General features: G+C 39.5%; 2 protein-coding genes across 2 annotated transcripts in view; one reads left to right on the top strand and one right to left on the bottom strand.

Annotated features, from left to right (window-relative positions):
- The window catches only part of LOC143019213 (uncharacterized), a 275,380-nt gene that overhangs the window by 149,885 nt on the left and 105,131 nt on the right, over window positions 1-20,364 (bottom strand). The gene's annotated exons all lie outside the window — the stretch shown is intronic.
- Window positions 1-20,364, top strand: part of LOC143018938 (uncharacterized) — a 157,782-nt gene that overhangs the window by 46,575 nt on the left and 90,843 nt on the right. Inside the window, exon 2 of the mRNA XM_076174536.1 lies at window positions 12,235-12,464. Within this exon, the coding sequence (XP_076030651.1) occupies window positions 12,235-12,464 (230 nt within the window). The remainder of the gene's footprint in view (window positions 1-12,234; window positions 12,465-20,364) is intronic.

Genomic DNA, 20,364 nt, shown 5'->3' on the forward strand with positions numbered 1-20,364 from the left:
TAGGAGCCAAAAACACTTGCCATAACACTATATATTTACACTTGTCAAGGAGTGTTGTTCCGCTCACATAAGGCAGTGACCTTTCTCGTACTTGGGTCAAACAGGTCATCTGATGTAATGACGTCATCAAGTCTCCGTTTGTGTCGAGTCTTTAGTCAAATGTTCCGAAACTGAGGGAAATCGACGAGGGAGTGCAAGTGGGAAGGTCACACCCACACATAGCCGCACACACACACACACACACACACACACACACACACACACACACACACACACACACACACACACAGCCACACACACACACACAGCCACACACACACACACAGCCACACACACACACAGCCACACACACACACAGCCACACACACACGCAGCCACACACACACACAGCCACACACACACAGCCCCCCCCCCCCGTATGAGCTACTGACTGCAAGTTCTATGCTATAATTATTTTAGAAACATTAGTGACACACGTAGCACATATAATCGAAGACTACTCTATACTCAAAAAGCAATGTTTATCATTTTTATCTTCTAGTATCCTCCCTTCCTTTCTACAGTCCTTCTTAGATCTCTTGGGTGGGATATTGTCCACAAGAATAGAAGTGATGATTATTTGATAAAATACACACCTTCTCTCTTTATGTATATATATATATATATATATATATATATATATATATATATATATATGTATGTGTGTGTGTGTGTGTGTGTGTACGTACGTGTGTGTATGCAAGAACAACCACTGTATAAAACTAAACAGTACCTGGTGAGATTTTTCGTGTATTACATCCGACAAAGTACTTAGTATGAAGATATAACACGAAAAATCTTACCGTCTATTGTTTTATTTTCCACAGTGGTTCTTCTTGCATATATATATTTATATATATATATATATATATATATATATATATATATATATATGTGTGTGGGTGGGTGTGGGTGTGGGTGTGGGTGTGGGTGTGGGTGGAGGAAGAAAAGGCGAAGATGGGCCGGAACTCGTTTATTGCTCATACGTTTCGACAGACTCGGTCTTCTTCAGTAAGCTTACTGAAGAAGAGCGGGTCGGTCGAAACGTATAAGCAATAAAGAAGTTACGGCCCATCGTTCGCCTTTTCTTCCTCCACCTACACTCTCATCTGTCTAAACCATTCATCCAATATATATATATATATATAAATATATATATATATATATATATATATATGTGTGTGTGTGTGTGTGTGTGTGTGTGTGTGTGTGAGAGAGAGAGAGAGAGAGAGAGAGAGATATTCACCATGGTCTTCGATCACATGTTGGAATCGTGATCGACCGCTATTTCCCTACCGGAAGAGAGCTCAGAGCTCATATATGACCGATCTATGGATAATGCTGTGACTATACATGCACATACACCCCATCTCCCCGCCCACAAGAGTTGGAGTAACGACTCGCAGCGTAGCGATACTGAGATAACTTCAGCTCTGGGCGGGATTCGAACCCGGGCCGCCGTTGTCTGTGTGTATACATGTATGTTTGTATATATATATATATATATATGTATATACATATGTATATATATGTATATGTATATATATATATGTGTGTATATATATATATGTATATAAATATATATATGTATATAAATATATATATGTATATATATATATATGTATATATATATATATATATGTATATATATATATATATGTATATATATATATATATATTGATAAGTATTTTAGACAAATTATTTGGATGATGGAGAACATAGACACAGGGGAAGGCTCGGAACCCTAAACACTCTAACGTTTCGTTCGCGTAGAACTTCTTCAGAGAGTGTATGTAGAACTGCAATTGAAGTTTATGTACTAAATCTAATTATCTTTTCGGACACTTGGGAAAGGTCGTTTTTCTGGCGTGTTTTAGAATTAAAATACTAGTTTCTTTAGCTAAATTGATAAACCCTCCTCGATGATTCAACTAATAATTCATCGAATCATCGAGGAGGGTTTATCAATTTAGCTAAAGAAACTAGTATTTTAATTCTAAAACACGCCAGAAAAGCGACCTTTCCCAAGTGTCCGAAAAGATAATTAGATTTAGTACATAAACTTCAATTGCAGTTCTACATACACTCTCTGAAGAAGTTCTACGCGAACGAAACGTTAGAGTGTTTAGGGTTCCGAGCCTTCCCCTGTGTCTTATGTTCTCCATCATCCAAATATATATATATATATATATATATATATATATATATATATATATATATATATATATATATATATATATATATATATATATATATATATATATAGTGTGTGTGTGTAAGGGTGTATATATATACATGAATGTATGTATATATAAAACATTTCTTATTATCACATTGACAGTGACAGAAAGAAGTGATAGGTAAAGGAGAATAAAGCGAAACGACGCCACTGGTAACGACCCCGGCGTGGGTTGACATCAGCCCTCCAGTCTCAGTCAGACGAGAGATAAGATATCCGGTCAAGGGTAACCCTATGTGTTTACCAAACACTTTACCTCGTGTGTCCAGAGGAAATGGTGTTTGTTCACTCTTTCTCAATCTATCCGTCCCCCTCTCTCTCTCAATATGGGTAATTGGTTATAGTGTATGGCTTATCATTACTGGAATCCTAAAACTACCTACCTACTCGGAGACAGGTTCTCGTATTTTGGGCTCGGTCGGTATTCTTTATTTATTTAATTATTTTTATTATTATTATTATTATTTTTTTTTTTTTCCACATGCCTTACTATAAACTTGTTCTCCTCTGAAAGGAAGCTTACGACATCACTGTAGGTAGTCATTATAGCTAGATCGCGATTTCGGGTACAAGGCCCTTCTTCAGTAGCTTAGGATGTTCTTACCGTGTGTTTGGGGAAAATTTTTCCAATGAATGGAGTGATTATATTTCATTTTGTTTGTATGAGGGGCGGATCAGAAAGTAATGATAAGCTCGTAGCAGAGAGACTATCGGTGTTATTCTTAAAAATAATTCCTTCCGTTCCAAGGGTCTTTGTAAGATATATATAAAGAAATATTTATATACGGTGGTATTCTTAAAAGTAATTCTTTCCCTTCCAAGGATTTATAAGATTTATATAAAGAAAGTTTTTTTTTTAAGAATATCACCGTATGAGCGCTGGGAAGGAGGGCAACGAGTGTTGCCTTTTGTGACACGTTTGAACTTTTCGCTACTTGTCTGGGTTACATTTCCTGTGTTGCGCTATTCGATTTGTATCTGTGTTGAAACTCTGGAAATAGGCAACGGAGATAAGAGGGGAATTATTACAAGTTTTCCCCCCGAGTCTGCTCCATCACTGGAAACTGTTTCCCGCTGGAAAAACTCAGCTGGAAGATGAGCATTGCTCTGGCCCCAGGTTCACTGGGTTACCGGACAGTTCGGGTAGTGGCGAGTTGTCGTATGCTTGGGAGGGACTCCGGGTTCGTGTTGTGACGAAATGTCGCGTGCTTGAGTTAGTGGGACAAAATACCTTGATTTGGGCAGTTTTGCCTATACAAAGGAAGAACACACCGACAGGTGACCTTTTGGTCCATAACCAGGTCGCATGCTAAGAATTAGCTAAATGAAGAAATGAGTGAATAATCGAACCAAACATCTGGCAGGCTTTATAGCATATTGCTTAGGTGTTTATCTAAAATGAATCTTAAAACTTCGAATCTGACTACATTGCGCTGCCTTGGCAGGAAGTATTTAAGAAAAGAATTTACGAAAGAGTAGATAGCCACTCTAAACATTAAAAAGATAAACAACAGTGAGCATTATTATAAATTTCGTTTTGGTTGCCTCCAGGCGATTTTATTCATATAAGAAACTCTTCCCTTATCAATTAAGACTTGAGATACTGCCAACGTAATTTGACCAAGTGATAAGAGCCTCACAAAGCTGTTGACTATCAGTTGGAGAGAAAAATGTATGATTACGATGCACACAGGTCTTGTTATGGACCGAAAAACTACAGTGATTGCTCCATAGAATGAGTGAATGTGTGCGTGTGTTGTGTTTTGTATGTTCGCGCGTGCGTGTACTCATGTACACAAAGGCACACATCCTTGCAACCGCTTTACACTAGTAATACTTCGTTCACACAAGACCACCCCTCGTTTCGTATTCACGTTTGGTTGTTGGCAATGTTCCTCTTTCTGCTCTTCGCCGCCGCCGAAGCTGCTTCAGACCCGAGAGGAGGTCCTTCTGTTAATTCCCAGACACTTTCGACGCAGTTCTGGGCTCCTTGAAGGAGTCTTGACGATCTACCAAATGGAAGGTTATGACAAAGAAGGCGCAAGAGAAGACGAGGGACGAGGAGGGGGAGGAACAGGAGGTGGAGGAGAAGGAGGAAAAGGAGATGGAGGAGGAGTGGGAGGAAAATGAAGAGGAGGAGGAGGAGGAGAAAAAAGAGGTGAAGGAAGGTGGAGAAAGGACAGAAAGGGAGATGAAGGATGAGGAGGAGGAGAATGAAAAGGAGGAAGAAAGGAAAAACAAAATACTCCACAAGTACAATATCGCACAAACACTCTCACACACACACACACAGGCACCGGCTTATTGGTACAATGACAACGACTTGACCTACCAACTCACCAGTCCTGAGTTCAGTCCGCTCATAAGGCTGAAAACCCATCACATCACAAGTCGGCAGTGAGTGAGTGCGAGCGCGTGTGTGCGCCTGCGTGCGCCCGTGTGTGTGTGTGTGTGTGTGTGTGTAACGTCACAGTATCACCCACATACGAGAATGTTCCCCAAAGTAAAAGACGTTTACGTCGAAATAACGGTGTTTTCTATCTGTAACCAGGGGGGACACCAATTATATTTTCTTATTTGTTCTCATTTGTTCACCTATTTGTTCATTCCGCAATTTACGATATTCACAATCGCAACGCGTGCGCCAAAAGCCTGGGCTGAAGTTAGACTTCAGGAATCTTGAAGCGAGTGACCACAATCAGCAGGAAATCCCCAAGGAGAGAGAGAGCAGATGGGAGAGAGAAAGAGAGAGAGAGGAGGAGGGGCGGCTACTGGCCACCCTCCATCCTTTCTCTCTCTCCCTCCCCCCTCCCCCGTCCCCCTCCCTCACCTCCGGTCGTTATCGCAACCTTAGCGCCGAGCAAGGCTTTAAACACTTCGAATAACGATGACATCATTCAGAGCTCGTCTGACATTTTGATCAGATGGGGAGAAGGTTGAGGCTCGCTCGCTTTCACGTAATTTGGAAGCCAAGATGGTGGCTTTGTGAGAGTTTGTTGTGGTTGCGCGCGTGCACACATACACACACACACACACACACACACACACACACACACACTCGTGGCGCAGTTGGTAGAGTTCCAGGCCGCCACTACGGCGGTCCGGGTTCGAATTCCACCCAGGGCTGAAATAATTTCAGTATCGCTGCGCTGCGAGTCGTTACTCCAACTCTCGTGGGCGGGGAGTTGGGTGTGTGTGTGCGTGTAAGGTCACAGCATAACCCATATATCGGTCATATATGAGCTCAGAAATCTCTTCCGGTAGGGAAATAGCTGTCGATCACGAATCCAACACGTGATCCAAGACAAAGGTGGTGAACCACAAACGAAGTGTGCCTATGTCGTCTTGAACATATCAAAGAGTTAAAAACAAACCACGATTTGGGAGGTTATTAGGTGTAGATGATAAAAGATGGAATATGAACAGTTAAGTCAAATACTCGTAAATGTGTGAATACGCTCTTATGCCAGTTCTTTTCTTAGACCATGGCGCAATACTCGGCATATTATATGTGTGGGAAACCGTAGAAAGACTGGTGTGTATGTGTGTGTGTGTGTGTATATATATATATATATATATATATATATATATATATATTCTTTATTCTTTAAGACTTCGGTGTTATACGTATATTTGAATTTATGCTCGGCTAGTCATTAAAACGTACCACTCCCAACCCCTTGCACCCTCTCAGAATTGGACTTCTGGTTGCGTCCATGGAGCGCGAACTCACACACACACACACACACACACACACACACACACACACACACACACACAGTATCTTTATACACGCTTGTCTCATAACATCCGCTGTCGCGAGCCCAGAAGCTAAGTAGAAGAACCACCACCTGTGTGCTCGCTGCTAGACTTGGTTTGGTTTCCTGTACGCGACACAATTGCTGACCATGTGGGCGTTCAGTGGATGAACTCTGTCCATAGCATTTAAAAGTTAAATGTCATGTATAGTTCAGTTGAATTAATGCTAAAAATGTGTTTACGAACACACACATACACACGCAAACTGAAGAAATTCTTTGAAGAAATGGACTTGATGGTGTTTGGAGAGTCAGAATTTCTAAATAATTTTAAGATCTTAACTCGGGTCTAGAAAAATAAGTGCTAAAATATTCACTGGTAGGGAATTTCTAGAAAAATGATTGGTTCATCAGAAGTTGTGAGACAGGCAGAAAACAAGGCATGGGAGAGATAGAGAAAGGAAAGGACTAAAGATGGATGACAAGCGAACCAGAAATGAGTACACAAGAATTAGAAAAGAAACCGTGAAAAAGGTGTAACTGATCAATTCAAAGACGAGTCTAAACTGGTCATTGGTTTGGTAAATGGCAAGTTGAGCGGCAAAAAAAGAATTTCAAAGATAAAAGTAGATGTAATAGTATCTGATGAAGCAAAATATCTGGATGAAAATGAACACCAAGCAACGTGGCTTCACAGAGGAAAGGAATAACTGGAGAACTCGTATTTAATATGAATCTAGAAGTTCAAGAAGTATCTGAATTACTAGAGATCGTAGATGCGAGAACGACCATGGAACCAGACGAAAGGACCATTTGGATACTCAGAGAAGCAGAAGGTCAATTGATGGACAAGGTGCATGGAACGATCATGCATAAAACTGGCAGATGACAGCAATATTTATCAGAGGATGATAAAACTGTTTTGGTATTACGTTTCACTCGAGGAGCTTTGTTAGGCACTGATAAAGGCTTCGTCTTCACATGTTATTCTGACAAATTGATTCATTGCGTGTTCGATAGAAGGAAGAAGAGTACCCCAAAGTTAATTGTGTTCCCAGTTTATAATGGTGGAAATAGAGGACCCTCTACTATAAACCAGTGGAAGCCAGATTGTTCGAGATGATTGTGAAAACAAGTGGACCTAATATTTGTACGATAGAAGGAGCGAAGGGGTGGGGATATATATATATATATATATATATATATATATATATAATATATATATATATATATATATATATATATATATATATATTATTATATATATATATATATATATATATATATATGTATCTCTATATATATTTTTTTTTTTTTTTTTTTTTTTTTTTTTTTTTTTTTTTTTTAGCGCAATGTCACTCCCACGGGCTTTGTTTGAGCCCGTGGTAGACATAAGCTCTGCTTCAGAAAAGGAAGGCCCTGTCAATCAAATATATTGTTATTATTTTTTTTTCTTATTTATTTATTCATTTATTTTTTTTATTTAAGAACTGGAAGAGAAATTTCAACATGGCGTAGGGGGCGGAATTTAGAAACAAGGGACATGAATCAACATTGTCTTGGACCACGTGCTGGACTTGTGATCGACAGGTGTTACCCTCCCGGATGAAGGGGGCTTGGAGCTCGTAGGGATTTCCTCCCCCCCCCTCCCCTAACCTCCTTCAAGCTGTCACGGAGTTTTGGGAGGGACATCCTGTTTTAGTGCTTTACGAGGGATCCTACCAAGTGGACGCAACTCCGAGCCTCCGTTTTGATTTCGTTCTTATCTTTTACGATTTTTCTTTTGATAACTCAAGTCCTGCGAAGTTTCTGAACTTTCACTGACAGATCGTAATGCGGAAAGAACACTCTCGTGGATTGACCACAGGGAAGGGAATCTACCGAGCGTTTGTCAAGAACCTCAAAGGAGTGAAAAAGAAAAAAATAAATAAATCTCAGAAATTGTGGTCCTCGTCGTCCCTTTGTGGGGTTTGTAGTGGAGTCCGGTGGTCAGGGCGCTCGGCTCGTAATGAATCCCCTTAGTGAAGCTTCAGGAAAACGTGGGTAGATTTCACACACACATACAACCTCCTCCTGTTACGAGAAGGACCTTCTGCAAGCGCCTCCTTCAGAATGGCGATGGTCATCCCGAGGGATCTCTTGTCATGGCAAATCCACCAGATGCCAGTAAGTACAGAATAGGGTGCACCGTTGGATGTGCAATGCATCCATCATGAAAACCTAGTCATCTATGTAAATTCATCGTTGTAGTGCATTCTGGCTGCCGCCAGGCGATTTTATTCGCCTCGTGGTGCTCACTTCCTCTTGGTCAATCGCGGTGAACAAGGAGTAAAAACAGTTTGATCGAGATTATTGTTATTATTATTTTATTGATTTATACACACACACACACACACACACACACACACACACACACACATATATATATATAATATATATATATATATATCACGTGGACAAAATGTAGTGGCACATTTGTAAATAATAATCACGAAGAACCAACAGTCAGAATAAAAGGAAACGTAGAAGAAAGTATAACTTCGATATTTCGGCTAATAGAGGGCTATAGCTATTAGCCGAAATATAGAAGTTATACTTTCTTCTAAGTTTCCTTTTATTCCGACTGTGGGTTCTTCATGATTAATATATATATATATATATATATATATATATATAGATATATATATATATATATTCTTTATATATATATATATATATATATATACATACATATATATATATATATATATATATATATATATATATATATATATTAATAAGACGTGTATGTACTCGTGGTTTTTCTTCACATCGTCCAATCATAGCGTTCATTTACAACTAGCTGACGACATTGCGTCACTGAGGGTAATTGTGATTGGTTGGTTCGGTCCACTATGTCACAGACTATCCGTTATTGGCTGGCTTGTATGGCGCATATATATATATTTATACCACACCACTACCAATATCCTTTTTGGCCCCCTCATCTTCACCGCCTGGCAGACATAACAAAGGGCAAAGGTTATCTTATTTACAGCTGAGCGACTCCTGGTGTAAACTCGTTATTGGAGACCAAATGTGTGTGTACTTTGAGGCATTTTGTGTGTATATGTGTGTAGACTATATAGACCAGCGTTTCTCAACCTATTTACCTTTGCGTAACCTTTAAAATAAATTTCATGTCTCAAGGAACCCCTGCGCAAAAGAACACATATACCATATCTTTCTCATTTTATCTCCATCGTAATAATAGGTTAGATAAGATGATGTCTATATTACATTATTACAATAACCAAGAATATGTCGTGCGTGTTTAATTATATTACGTATATGAAATTGAATAAAAAATCAAAAGTGCAGCTTATTTCACTTGTTCTCGCGGAACCCTCAGGGACCTTTTGCGGAACCTTAGGGTTCCGGGGAACCCTGGTTGAGAAACGCTGATATAAACTGTAGTTTGAAAAACTACATAGTGTCTGGGACTGCGTGTATTGAGAGGTCTGAGGTCTTGCGGGTGGCAGAGGAAGGGCCTTTTCCGGCCTTGTTACGTCCATCTTGGACCGATATCGACATCTTCAAGGTTTGTATAACGCACGGACACAATCAGTGCTGTGTTGGTACCGCGTTCGAACGCTGAATTAGTGATTTGAGTTCGAGTCATTCCCAGTGCTGAAGAAAATCCAGCGTGAGTCCTACACGCGATCATTTTACCACTCAGAACGCTCAGAGGGACCCGCGGTGGAAGCTTCGCGACAGCCGGGGTTGACTGTTTGAATTACATTGCTGCTGCTAGCGACTTGTTCCGTAATAGTTGCAACGGTGAAGTCCTCTACAGCGTCAGCGACATACGTCGTATGCCGCAATGTAAACAAAATTGCCAAAAATAGGCATTACGTCGAGAGTCAAATCCGTGGTAATGACCAAGTAGTATCCATTGGCTACAATAGGCACTTTTTTTTTTTTTTTACCAAACTGGCAACCCTGGCAGCAATTTTATTTATCTATTTATTTTTATTTTATTTTTTTTGGGGGGGGTAATTTCGTGTATAAAATCGGCCTTTAGGACGTAATTTAGGCGATTCTGGTGTACGGAACGAAGTATGAGGAGGTGAAGTTGCACTTCGACAGTTAGGCAGGTGCTACTTAATACGTATTCAGACGTATAGAACTGGCAATTTCGCATTGCCAGTTTTCGTAATATATGCGTAATACAAAATGTGGCCGGGCAATAATGGTGTGATGGATGCTTACTGAAATATTTACCAAAACAATAAGAAACACCACAGTCACCTATCCTTCATAATATTATAAAAGAAATAAGATACCGAAAAAATAAATTTACTACATAACAAAGTGATAAATATTTGCCAAAAATTCTTAAAAACTATTTATAAACACCTTTTCCGTAAATGTCAGACAATGATGGGCGACTGTACATTGACTTGAAACATCATCAATGTCAAATTCCTTCACTCTGAAATTCTAACGAAGCTCCCCACAAAAAAAAAAAAAAAAAAAAAAAAAATATATATATATATATATATATATATATACATGTATATTTATATATACATATATATACACATATATATATATACATATATATATATATATATATATATATATATACATACACACACACGATGGACGTTCTCGTTTAACCCGCGTGAGGAGTGAAAGTCTGCGGATTTTCTACCAAACTTTCGCACGCAAATCTACGGTTTCTCCACTTCTAGGCTAAAGATGAATCAAAATAAGTAAGATTTGTTGGTTTTACATCATTTTGAGTTGAGTTAAGCAAATGAAAAATATATTTTGGCTCCGACGCTGAGAGGGTGAGTATATACAACATTCGCCCGGCGACGTACGAGATGAAAAAAAAAAAAATTGTGCTGCCACGCTTTCGGGTGGTGTTGGGATTCGTGGAAAAAAGGCTTTAGGGTTGAAGTGTTCAGTCGGCCTATTGCTGGGTACCAGAGTGGATATCAGGTTATCGAGTCAACACCCTGAGAAGCAAAATGATAGCGCCTGGATTCGCGTCCAGAGGGAACACACGTTCGAAGCATCCATGCGGCCGGGCTTGATTATTTGAATTATATCACTGCTACTAGCAATGTGTTCTATATCGTATGTGTGTGTGTGTGTATATATATATATATATATATATATATATTATATATATATACATATGTGTGTGTGTGTGTGTGTGTACACACACACGACGGCGTAGTGGTAACGTTTGCAACCGCTGCTATAGCGGTTCGAGTTCGAATCCCACCCAGGGCTGAAATAATTTCAGTATCGCTGTGCTGCGAGCCGTTACTCCAACTCATGGGCGGGGAGTTGTGTGTGTGCGTGTAAGGTAGCATTACCCATAGATCGGTCATACATGAGCTGAGATCTCATCCGGGAGGATAATAGCTGTCGATCACTAGTCCAACACGTGATCCAAGACCATGGTGAATCTCACACACACACACACACACATATTTATATATTGCATGTTTATATATTGCATATGTATATATATATATATATATATTTTTTTTTTTTTTTTTTTTTTTTTTTTTTTTTTTAACCGGCCAATTTTGGTAGTATGCATTTTATTGCTTACATTCGTCCATCCACTCTGATTATAAGAAGGTCTCCCACTCGTCACCACAGTGGCATCAAGGCAAGCTGAGACGTCATGAGCGTTTTTTTTATGGGGGGGGGGCTTATTTAATCCATAACATATAGAACCGACATAACCATTGTCTTTATAATATATATATATATATATTTTTTTTTTTTCTTTTTTCTTTTTCGCATCGTAGTCGCAGAAGTCTTATTTGTCTCTTTTTCTTCATATTACTCCTTATTTATCCCTAAATCTTCGTCGCCGTATTTTTACAAACTGTACCGGAAATTATTCTTAGTAATGTTGATAGTATTTATCATCATCGTCGTCATCATCGTTGCTGAACCCATCCTTAACCATGGCCTAACTAAAACCACCATCAGCAACACCATCGTCACCACACACACACACACACACACACACACACACACACACACACACGACAGGACATCCTCCACATTTCTGATTATTAATTCAAGACATTCTTGCACTGGCAGTAGAACTGATGATTAATGTTTCGTTTTACTCAGGATACACGAGGTGTCACTGACAATTTTCCATTCTTTTTCGTTCACAGGCCGGCCAGCAGCAGCCACCACGGACGCATCTCCCCTCTCACTCCATCATCAAGCCCGTCCCATCGCAGGTCTTCCTACCCGGGACTGTGGCATTCATTGCACGGCATTGCTGCCGCGACTACTCCCTGCCCAGCCCGGGCGCCTACACGAACGTCGACGTCATGGATTCCAAGTCGCCTCCGAAGGGGAAAGACGCCGTCGGGGCAACGGCTGCCTCTTCCAGGGCAGAGTAAGTACCATAGAGCTAGATTCCAAAGTTCGACGACAAACTTGTCACTTGTCTGCTGACAGATGGCGTCACTGTAGTCTGATTATACGGGTATGAGGAAATCGGGACTTCATGGTGAATAGGTCTCACCTGTTTACTCAACCAAGTCTCATTTTTCATAGACTTGGTGAATTAGAGCATAGATTTTTTATACTCGTATGCGGATATAGTACTAATTGTAAGGGATTTTTGCTCAGTTGTTTGCAGGCCCCTTCCTTTAGTCGAAAGAAATTGCACAAGGTTGTCGACGAATTTTATAAACCGATTGTATGGTAATTGTTCCAAGAAGGTTGTTGTCTGATTGTGACATAGGTGGAGGAGATTTTCCGTTTGTTTTCACAGTCATTGGGGTCATTTAAACGACTTTTTTTTTCCAATAGCATCAGCCTTTCCGAATAGTTTGTCTCCATGTTTACATAATAACAAAATCATATACAAGCCGGAGGCGCCTCGGCCGTGTCCATAATGTTTCATGATTGATTCAAATTTCTCTTCCATCTCCTGTCAATCCCGATGGCATCCAGTTTGAGATTGAAGGAGGATCTCGTTCCATCTAGACTCCATTTTGTTTCGAGTCAGCCCTACTTTACTTAATTAAAATTGCCTGGCGTTAGCTATAACAACACATACAAGAAACACCATCGTGTCACAACTAACTGCTCTTATTCAGCAAAATTAAAAAGATATCAGAAATTGGCATATCTCCTGGAAAAGAATTGATGGCAGTGATAAATGTATACAATGATAAATGTATTACACTGACAAAGGGGACAGAAGATATCATCCTTGCCCACACTGACTTCAGTTACCAACGTTTTGGCGACGCCAGACTGTGATGTCATCGCCCAGCAAGATGTATGCATGTTCTGTCCGGCCCTCCCCTATTCCCCATCCTGCAACCCAGCCAAATATGGAAACGAGTGAATGCGAAGACAAGACTTCTGCCTCTGAGACATGGAACATGTCAGCTTCCAGTAGGTTCAGTACAGAGATCCATGATGATCCTTCCAGGAAGAGGCTTTCCAGCCCACCACTCCACGATCTACCTCTGCAGCCCCGACAAGCGTTACCACGAGAACTGGACGAGGGAACACCATAAATACAAGTCATCCACTCACCCCAGTCCTCTCCATCCCACCGCGAAATCTTCATCTCACCAGTCCACCTCCCCCCTCCACTTCTAAGACGCCTTTTCCCCCATCCACTTCACTATCCACAACCTCAACCGTTGGCGCTCAAAGAAAAGAACCAATATCCTACCTTAAACGTGGTGGAGTGCATACTACACAGAGAACACCATACCAAAACAAAAACAATATAGTACCCGTGATATCTTGCCTCCATTCATCTCCCATCTTCCTTCCATTCTCCCAAAGACAAACTATGTAATTCGAGTCTTAGTGCATCCCTGCCCATTAAGCATCCTTTGCTCAAAATCCACATAAACACTTCCCACTAAAAATATGCCTTAACCACATAAGTCCTGCATTTACTGGCTACCATTCATATCCTAGTATATTGTACTTTCCAACTTCTCAAAGCAAATTTTGCAAGTTCTAGTGCCGGTAATCTATGAACGAGAGGGAAGTCATAATGGCTGTATTGTGAAATTCACAAAATCCTTCATACCACGAGTCTTCCATGACCTAGTAAGATTATCTAGTGCTAGCTAGAATAGAGTATATAAAGTGCAATATAGTTACTAGAGGTGTTATCACTGTGCCATAGTAATGGGGTTATGATGTCCGTAGATAAAGTTATAGGTCGGCTCGTGTTATAAAGTTACCCGTTGTCCTTTCAAAGAAAACGGGACCTTTTTCAATGATATCTGTAAATATTTGGCTGAACGTGAATGTCGGTTGAATTGGACATCATTTGTAGGAAATTTTGACGCAAATCCTTTGCCATCTCGTAAGTTCAGAAGCAGATTTCTTGATTATGTTTGTACGCTTTTAAGATGAAATACCTGTAATCGAACAAACGTAGCATTGTACAACCATTACAAGCGAATTTTGTCTGTATGGACACGGGCGAAGGTTCCGCTCTCTCAAACTGAATAACATCTTGCTGTATTTCAATCAGAATAAATACATGTACAAAAGAACGCGCGAATAGGCTATTCAAGATAGACATCACGAAGAGGAATGATGATAGCAATATTTTAGAATTGATTATTAATAATAATGAAAATTATAATGAGAGAAGAAATGTAGAATAAATTAATTATGCCAAGATATACATGTCAGCCATGAACTTCCATAAGTTTGCAAGTGCTGTTTTCGTTATATGTGTGTATGTATATATATATATATATATATTATATATATATATGTATATATATAAAATATATGTATGTATATATATATATATATATATATATATATATATATATATATATATATTTTTTTTTTTTTTTTTTTTTTTTTTTTTTTTTACGGTGATGGTGTGTTGGGTGGGTGTCCACATCACACCTTATACTTTTTATTCTAGTTAACGTCAAACTATTTCATTCAGCCGATCGGGAGGAACGCCATGTGGCGAAAACTGCAAGACCCAACACGTAGTGTATGACATTCAGGTGCTTGGTTTTCCTATTTGTAGATATATCTAAGTTGTCTTAGAATACATTGGCAATCTTCAACTAAATGACTTACTTTGTGTATTCTATTCTGGCTAATGCCCGGGCGCGTTTATTCGGGAAAGGTTCGAACTCTGATTGACCTTGGTTCGACCTTGGTTTCCGAAAAGAATCTTCTGGTCTTGGTTATTAAATAATGATAATAAAACAAAGGTTTAAAAACCACATACGTAACGGTCATAACCGTTGCTGTTGTCTTCAAAATTCAAATATTTTTTATGTTTGTTGGTTGTAACGTCTTTGATATCGCCTGTACAGTGACGTCACTTCAGTTATTTGTACTCCCTTCCCAATCGAGGGAGAAATGGCGCGGGTAGAGGGGTCATTAGACTTAATGAAAACAATAATAATAAGGGTCACAAGAAGAATTGTCATCCCCACAACGCCCACATGAAGAATTGTCACCCCATGAGATCCCACCTGAACAGTTGTCACCCCAATACGCCCAATATCAACATTCGAATCAATATTAGGTTAGGTTAGGTTCAATAAGGGTTATGCTTATTGTCATCAACTTATACAACCGAAGAATCGTAAATCCAGGACGGCCCACATGAAGAATTGTCACTCAGTCGAAGTCTGGGTAACGATTCCTCATGTAGTCCAATAATAATGCTCTTTCATACAGAAGGTGATTAGTTGAAATTTCTTAAACTCTTCCACAAACGAAGAAGTATTCAATAGCTGACCAAAAGCATCACATGTAAAGTTCAATTATAACCGTCATAAACGCCCTATTCGTCATAACTACCTTATAACTTCCTTAACCGTCTGTACTCCCTTAACCCATTAAACTCCGATGACAAGATGTCTTGTCATTTGGTCAAATAAAACAAAAAATCATAAAACACCAAAATGTTTGATCAAACACCAGAAAAATATGACGTCAGTCCTCGCTTCGCTCGCAGCGAAGCGAGGATTGACGTCATATTTTTCTGGTGTTTGATCAAACATTTTGGTGTTTTATGATTTTTTTTTTTACCGTATTTGACCAAATGACAAGACATCTTGTCATCGGAGTTTAATGGGTTAACACTCCAGACCTGAATTAGCCCTGACTGTCACGGTTGTGGCAGAACACCTCGCTGTGACTTTGTCCAAGGTGCGAATAGTTGTTGTCAACTGACCAACCAACACACGTGCCGGATGTGCTCGATACGTTCTCAACCCACATCCCTTTTTTTTTTTCCTCTACTTATTCATTATAATTTTTTTCTTAGGAAGACGGACTCTGATCTGAAGAAGGAGCTGGGGGTCTCGATCAAGAGAAACCACCTTCAAGGCAGAGTAAGCACGCAGGCATGTCCCTCAGTTGAAATAATAATAACCTCAGAAGTAACTCGTTCTATGGAAGAGGTTGTAAAAGCAGAATTGTGGAAGTCCTTATAATTATATATATATATATATATATATATATATATATATATATATATATATATATATATATATGTGTGTGTGTGTGTGTGTGTGTGTGTGTGTGTGTGTGTGTGTGTGTGTACATATCTATATATGTATATGTGTGTATGTATAACTAAGTGCACCAACAGTTCCCGTGTCCAACTGTGCCATAAAAAACGATTGCCCCGAGTTCAGGTCCTTGTGACTGTCGATGACCGGCACTTGCCTAGGCTATCTGACCACACAAGACAAAACTGACGTCTTCGGCAGTAGTCGAGAACTATTCAGCGTAGGCGGTGTCCACCCTCTTCCGGGAATTCCAAAGGAGTCAGTTATTATCTCAACAAATCCCCCTTTCCCTTCTGGTGATCGTGGAAGGGACGGGGGAGGATGTCAGGGGCAAATGCAGCTGCGTTGACATTTGGAGGGCATTGGTCACGTATGCGTTTGTGGTCACGTGATATAACACGTTCATGGATCACATGTTGGACTCGTGATCGGCAGCTGTTACCCTCCTAGGTGAGAGATGAAAGTTCATATATTGCCCTGTCTATGGGTAATGGTGTGTGACCTTACACATATATGCACACCCCAACTTGTTTGTATTATACATATAATATATACATATGTTGATATATTCTGACAAGTTGAAGTGGGTGGGAAGAGGATAGACTGGAATATTAATCCGAGTTTTAGTCTTGACTAGTTTCGCTACAAGCTTTTTCTAAAGAATAGTGCTACAGGGCTAGAAGTGGTATGTATTTATGTGTGCATACCTTTCCCAGTGGAAGTTAACCTCACATATTACAATGACATAAGTTGAATATATTGGAATGGTAGTGGAAGGTATTATGAATAATAAATAGACAGTTAATAAGAAGCATAGTAATGAGGAGGAAATTTATTGGAAGATATAAACATGGTCGGGACAAATTGGCAAAAAACCGAAGTTGCCATCTTGTATTCTTGGGAAAAAATCCACCCCCTGAGGAGACCTCTTAGGACAAAAGATCCTTGGGAAAAATCACTCGGTTATGAAGGTAATTTTGAGACCAATATGTCGACTAACAATATCGATAATAAGAAATAGGAGAAACAATAATAAACACAATTGAGAATTCATAGAATTGTTATAGTGAATACAAATTAAAATGAAATATCGACAGTGTAATTAGGTCCTAATGAGGAAGTGAAACAATATTGACTCGGGACTGCTCGGACAGACAGGCTAGGGAACGACAACAACAACAACAATATTGACAAAGCAGTAGTATTAAAATGTTAAGGAAATATTAACAGTATTACTAGGAATGAAAAATTGATAATATTGGTGGCAAAATTTTACTAAACTTAAACTAAGAATCTGACGGGAAGCGGACATCAGACACCACTGTGAGAGAAGCGCCTTCGTGAACCACGTGGGCATTGAAGAACACTTAACAGATTGGGACAAAACCACCGTTTTGGCCCAACGATTTAAAAAAAATGAATCTCTACTCATAGGTAATTACAGCAACATAAAATGACAGAAGACTTATAATGGGCAAAAGGCACAGCCGCTTAGACCCTCAATGAATGGGACTCCGTACCGCGTGCCAGACCGCTAATCATGTGTCTTCTCCCGGACATTCTTCTTTTGGTTGAATTAAACTTTATTATATATATATATATATATATATATATATATATATATATATATATATATATATATATATATATATATATATATATATATATTAATTTTTTTCTAGTAATACTGTTGACTTTTTTTTTTTTTTTTTTTTAGCATTTTATCGCAATCGTTCTGTCAATATTGTTCATTATTGTTTCTCTTCCTCATTAGGATCAAATTTTGTTGTCAACATTTCATTTTCATTTGTCTTCATTACAACAGTTGACTTAGTTGATGGATCCACAAAGTGTTGAGGAGAGACGCAGGGGGGCGGACACGGCAAGTCGGGACACGAACGGACGAAAGCCCGGCTTTACCGACAGAGTTTTCCTCCTCCTCCTCCTCCTCTCCCCTCCCCCCTCTCTCCTGCCTTTGCCTTTTGCATGCTACTGTACTTGCCTATCTCGCTAACCTGCTATGCTGATGCTTTTTCGTGTTGAGGGCTGTCATGCTGACGAGTTTCCAAGAGGGAGACATTCATGTTCGGAATTTTGGGGCTACGTACAACCATGCTGTCTCAAGACCCCCATATTTTATTCAACAAGATTATGAGGCGCAAGGGGAATTAAGTTAATAAAATAGAAAAAAATCGACAAACGTAGTCAATGTATTAAAGTAGATTGAAATGGTTGATATTCTTCCGATGTAAATCGGAATTCCGATTATTTCCTTTCCTGACAATGATCTCGATTTATTTGTCATTAATTCCCGATTGTAATAAACGATCCTGTTAAATAAAAAAAATATTTTGTTGTGGTCGAATAATTTTTGGTTGATGTGAAGTTTTGGGCGATTCGTATGTCGGCTGTACCTGTGTGTAAGCGGTTTATTTTGTGCTGGCCCGCAAGTGATTCGTTTTGTGTAGCATTGCGTGGTGTGGTGCGCACGTGTACGTATAGCAAGGTGATGACTGGGGTAGATTTTATTTTGACCGAGTTATATCGATAGCAACATCATCAACGGAACAGCTTGCATGCTTTTGCTTATTAGCGATTCAGCCCCCCAGGGACTCAGCCTAAGCCCACGGCCCCCTGACCCCCCACCGGGGGCTCTGCCCCTGGACCCCCCCCGGCCAATGTAGATTTTTTTTTTCACTATCATGCCTGATATATATGTATGTATATATATATATATATATATGGGAAAGGTGGAGGGGGAAACACGGGTCTTTATCTGATTATCGAGTTTATTCCTGACCGGTTTCGCTTACAATAGCTTCTTCTGAAGAAGCTATTGTAAGCGAAACCGGTCAGGAATAAACTCGATAATCAGATAAAGACCCGTGTTTCCCCCTCCACCTTTCCCATAATTTGTCCCAATGTCTCTACATATATATATATATATATTCTTTTAATTTTTCTTTTCTTTTCTTTTTTTTTTTCCCCCTACTCCCTTTTTTTTTTTTTTTTTTTTCTCCGTTGGAGTAGATTTTGAAACCTGCAACTTCCGGGAAGGAATCTGATATGCAGGAGGAAAATAATTTTCCCCCACATATCAATTGACATCATGTGTAATTTTGTTGAGAAAACAAAATATTTTGCCATTATGATTTTACTGTGGAAAAAGTTCTGGAGGTGGGCGGTACCGTCGATTAATCGGAGGTCGGAGGAAAAATAGCCCAGTGTGATACAACCTTCATGCAATGTCATCAAACGACACGGGATTAAACACTGACAGTGGGGTCGCGGTCTGTCTAAGTCTCGTTCAGACGGGGTCCGACCCTTTCGTTGCGTAGGGGATCTACTTGGTTTGATTTAAATCGCTTGGCGGCAGGTAAGATAAAGGTAGAAGGGGTCATAAGCTTCGTGGAGGTCAAGTGAGGTCAGTTAACATTATGAGGTCGTTTACAGATGTTTGCATTATAATTAGATTATTTTTTATGCCAGCTTTCCTTGACTGAATGAAGTCGTCTGGTTGTGTTTCAAGCCAGAATTAAGTGTATAAAGGCAGAGATGTCCCAGATTTCCATATGGTGATGAAAGGAATCACTTGCCGGAGGCTGGAATAAATATAAAGGTACTCCCGGCATGCAAGGCCGGGGGGGGGGCGTGAATCGCGGTGTGTCGATACCGTAGACTTTCCATTTTTTCTTTATTTTTGTTTATTTCTTGTTTGGTTATTTTATTATTTTGCTCTTATGCTTTTAGTTATTT

This window comes from Oratosquilla oratoria, chromosome 36, assembly GCF_046742065.1.
Source record: "Oratosquilla oratoria isolate Oo_2021 chromosome 36, ASM4674206v1, whole genome shotgun sequence".
NCBI classification, from domain to species: Eukaryota; Metazoa; Arthropoda; class Malacostraca; order Stomatopoda; family Squillidae; genus Oratosquilla; species Oratosquilla oratoria.